Source organism: Triticum urartu, chromosome 3A (genome assembly GCF_056163025.1).
Source record: "Triticum urartu cultivar PI428250 chromosome 3A, HENAU_Tu73, whole genome shotgun sequence".
Classification (NCBI taxonomy): Eukaryota; Viridiplantae; Streptophyta; class Magnoliopsida; order Poales; family Poaceae; genus Triticum; species Triticum urartu.
In genome coordinates this window covers 90,911,640-90,916,398 of record NC_141875.1, presented here as the reverse complement: position 1 = coordinate 90,916,398, position 4,759 = coordinate 90,911,640, and the positions used below count along the sequence as shown (strand labels likewise).

Sequence of the window (4,759 nt, the reverse complement as noted above, 5' to 3'; positions counted from 1 at the left end):
CTACCGCCAAGACCGCCTCCACCTCCGCCTCTGCCTCCGTGGATCGGAGTGGTCGGGCTCCGTGTCTCCGGAGTGCTGCGAAGACCACCGCCAATGGTAGATCCACCTGTTCCCCAGATGTTGAAAAGACATATTAACGGGATATATGACTGTGTTGAAAGGCATGGCATGCTTTGGGTGAATAGATTGGGGATGAACTCACCGGCGAGGGGCCAGCGTTCTATGCCACGAACTCCTCAAAGCTCAGCAGCACTGGTTGTGCTGGAGGGAACTGAGGACACCTGCCGGCCGCCATTTCCTGAAAAGCCTGCTGCATCTGGCTATCCCTCTGCACTTGGTGTTCATAAAGCCACTGATGCCACGCCATGGTCTCCTGGCGTGTGTACTCCGGGTAGGCCTACGGTATGACATGATGGAACTCATAAAACTACTAAATGCGGAAAATAAAGTGAGCAATGAAGATAAGAGGGAAAATACTTACAGATTGTTGCTCCTAAAAGAGGGACTGTGCACTGGTCACTGGCTGGCTCGTGCGCTGGCTCAGGCTCGGGTCGATTCGACGAAGCTGTGTGTAGGAGATACTAGGAGTGATCACAACATCGAGAACCGCCTCCCGACCATGCTCCTTGGGCCCCATCCTCACCACCGCCATGTCGTCCAGAGGTGCCGCAATGGGGTCAGGTGTGTCAGGATGTGACTTCAGATACGCTTCGGAGTAGGCCTTCTTCCTCCCTTCGGTCTTCTTGCCATAGTACTTGGGCTCGCCAGGCTTGGGGTCCTTCCGCGTATGGGCGATCTCCCACGCATGCATGTGTGAGAGCGGCCACTTCAGTTTCTCCTCCTGCACCACCAAACAGAGGTTAGTCATACATAAGAAAGTGATGGTAAATAGAAGAAGAATGTTTAATGGGGTTAGTCATACATTAACTGCCTTGTGGAGATAGTGGTTTCGGTTTCCCTGAGCATGTACTCCCTCCGTCCCTCGGTTAGCCTTATATTTGGTTCTCATAGCCGCCCAGGCTCCATCCTCATCACACCAAAGATCCACCAATGCCGCCCAGGACTCGTCTTTTCCATAACACCAATTTGGACACACCTACATAATAAAAGCATAATGGCATGTAGGTGTGTCCAAATTGGTGTTATGGAAGCATAAAGCATAAAGCATAATGTACCACAACATAATGGAAGCATAATATATGAAAGTATAATGAAAAATCTTTTATACTTAACGCCAGGAACTCGGGCCTCTCCAAGGTAATGCCCATCCTCCGTGCTTCTTCCTTGGTCATCTTCACACCAAGAACATCGTGGTAGTATGTGGAGATGGCCACATAGCGCACCTCGTACTGCATCTGGCGGCCCTTCTTCTTGCATTGGTGCAGCACGATCTGGTCCGCTCTAGCCCTATGCTCCAGAAGAACTCGATAGAATTTCTACAATCATGCATGAAACAAGAATGGAAGAAGCCATGAGTTAAATCATTCATGAAAGTAGAATGGACTTGTGCTTCTGAAGAGAACTCACCCAGAAAGTAGTGATCACGGCCTTGGCATGGGTCTCATGGTCCGCGTGGCGGGCCGCTTCCCAGTGGTCCCAGCTCGTGGCCAAAACCCGACGGTCCGGCTGCCTGACTGGATCCGGACAGTACAACCCTGGCCAATATAACTTCCGCAATACGGTGATGAGGCCATTGGGAATACGGACCCCTTTAGAATATATCCAGTTGCTGCAAAAGAATGAACTATTAGCATGTGACAAGCAAAATAAACAAAAACCGGAATAAGCATGTGACAAGAAAAATAATGAACCACTTACTCTTTTCCCGTGGGCTCAATGAGCCACTTCTGCTCCTCAGTAGCAGGAACCTGCTTTGGTAGCTTTGCATTGCCACGCAGCCACCCCTTGTTGTCAACCCCCTTCCCGTCACCACCATCATCCCCGCCACTACCCTCCTCCTCGCCTGCCTCCCCCTCCCCAACCTCCTCCCCAACCTCCTCCTCCTCCTCCTCCTCGCCTACCTCCTCCTCCACCACCACCTCCTCCTCCTCCTCCCTAGAGTGTACCTCACTAGAGGAGGGTACCTCACTAGAGGAGGGCCTCGAAGACAACACCCCTAAGTCGGTGAGGGTGCGCTCTTTCTGGCCGCGACCCCCTGTAGTGTCTCTCCCCCCAGCACCTCGTCCTCTAGAGGCTCTCCCCCCGCTCCCTCCTCCTCTAGGGTCACTTCTCCCTCGACCTCCCTGTGAGGAGGCATCGTCAAGTAGCCGACGGGGAGGATTACGTGCTCGACCACTCCGACTAGGCAGGCCGACGACCTTCGTAGGAAACCCACGCCGCCGGCCTTCCCCTTGCCCATGTTCCACGAACCTGCATTGAAAAGACAAAAAGCAATTAGTAAACTAATGAAATGAAGGAAAAGGCATGATAATAAAGACATTAATAAAAATGCATAAAAAGGCATATTCCTAAACTATAGAAAAAAATACTTGAAACGTACATCTGCTAGAACCCATATGAATCATCACTGTTGTAACCTCTTTCTCGTTCCGTCTCATCATCACTATCAATCATATCATCTTCGTTGTCCGACGGAGGTGGAGGCTCTTCCTCGTCGTCAGCGCCTTCGTTTAACTTTTCTAGCATAAGTATGTCATTTTCATTGACAATGGTCTCACCATCATTTCGTGCATTGTCGACGTTTGGGTCCACATCATCATCACCCAATGGTCTAGCATCATCGTTTCTAACCACATCATCATCATCATCATCAGGTCGCTCTTGATAGAACACTCCCTCGTATGTCATGGGGTTAATGTTGTAGTAATCGTCTTCATTCGGGTCTGGTAGCTTACCATGTGGCGACACCTTGAACACAACTTCCCAACCTTTTAGATACACTTTCTGGCATGGGTAAGGCAGATAATATACTTGTGTAGCTTGGGTAGCCGCAATGAAGAGATCGGCTCCGGCATAGACGGTTGATGGTTTAACTTCGACCAAACCAATGGAAGGCGTATGTTTTACCCCCTCTCGCAGATCGAACCATCGACATTTGAACACAGGCAGACTTAGGGTCTCATGCCCCAGGCGGAATTTAACCTCGTATATATTTTATACCCTTCCGTAGTAGTCTACTGAATTTTGACCGGGGGTGTACACTCCAGTATTTACAGTTTTGGGATCGGGGCGGCTGTTTTGGTGCTCCTCTGTATGGAAGCGACACCCATTCACATCATACTTTTTACATGTCATGACGGCAGGGTCAAAACCCATGGAAACCCATCTCAATTCATCATCCATAGATATGTTCCGATCTTTTCCCTACAAGTATAATGGAAATTGTTGTGTGCATTAGTTCGGTTAACTAATAAATGTTGATGTAGGTATTTAATAGGGGAGTGTGGAAAATTACTTTCTCCATGAACCAAGCAACAAAATTTTTATGTCCAGGGTTTCCATGATGGAGAAGAGTAAGTGCCTCCGCCTCAGTAGGAGGATTCACTCCCGTCCATTCCTCTTGAACGAAATCACTAAAAAAAGATAAGCGGTGTTAGACCGGTACTAAGTGAACATGAAACATGATGATGTGGAAGACATAAAGGAATGGTGTAGTGGTATTACCTCATCCACACTTCCTCAACTTCCTTGATGTTGTGCAAGATATAGAACATGAGGTCCTCCCACTCTTGTCGTGGCATGTTATAAGATTTCGAGGCCCCAGCCCTCCCACCTTGCGCGTTGAATAGATCGAGCCTGGGTTGATACTTGGGCTCTTCTATATTGTATCGAGGCACCTTGTTATGCAGATGGGGAACGTGGTCTGGATCGTATGATGTCCTGAGGTCTGACACTTCCTCTAGGATAACTGCCTCAGCTATGGAAGCTTGAATCTTAGCTTTGTTTCCACATTTCCGTCGGAGATGCTTGTTCCGCCTCTCAGGGCTGTACTGCCAGCAATTTTGCACAGGCCCCCCCAAAAATACCTCTTTCGCGAGGTGCAAAATGAGATGTGTCATCGGAGTAAAGAAGCCTGGCGGAAAGATCTTCTCTAGCTTGACTATCAACTCTGGTGCCTTCTTATGCAATTTTTCAATCACCTCTTTACTTACTTCTTTAGCACAGAGCATGCGGAAGAAATGGCTAAGCTCGGCAAGCACTCGCCAGACATGCTCGGGGACATAGCCTCGAACCATCACCGGCATTATCCATTCAATCCATACATGGTAGTCATGACTCTTCAGGCTGGTCACTTTGCCCGTTGAAAGATTTACTCCCTTACTTATATTCGATGCATAACCATCAGTGAACTTCAAATTTTGTTTCAGCCAGATAAGTACTTCTTTTTTTCTGACGGTTTAAGGACAAAGTCAGCATCTGGCTTGAACCAGTTTTTTCGACCGCCTGTGGGAGGCTTCATGTTCAGGCGTGGTCTATCACAAATTCTCTGTTGATCGGCTTTAGCTTTTACGTTATCCTTCGTCTTATCAGGAATGTTGAGGATCGTGTGGAAAAGGGACTCTGCCACATTCTTTTCGGTGTGCATCACATCAATATTGTAAGGAAGTTTGAGGTCCTTGAAATAGGGAAGCTGTGAGAAGGGGGTAATGTGAGTCCAGTTGTGCGTCTCACCATATCCCTCGAAGCCTTTGGCTTTGGCTTTGCCTTTGCCTTTGACTTTAGGCTTGAGAGCTTTTAGCTGAGCAAGAACATTTGCCCCCGAAAATGTTGGAATCTCGGTTACTTCATGAACAACCCG

At 48.4% G+C, this 4,759-nt stretch overlaps 1 protein-coding gene across 1 annotated transcript; it reads right to left on the bottom strand.

Annotated features, from left to right (window-relative positions):
• Nucleotides 1–493: 493 nt before the first annotated feature.
• Nucleotides 494–1,355, bottom strand: LOC147978719 (uncharacterized). Its single transcript, XM_087514862.1, has 3 exons — nt 1,236–1,355; nt 923–1,096; nt 494–826 (listed from the first exon to the last, which is right to left on the bottom strand). The coding sequence occupies exons 1-3, from the start codon at nt 1,353–1,355 to the stop codon at nt 494–496; spliced, it is 627 nt and encodes a 208-aa protein (XP_087370988.1).
• Between the last annotated feature and the right edge of the window lie 3,404 nt (nt 1,356–4,759).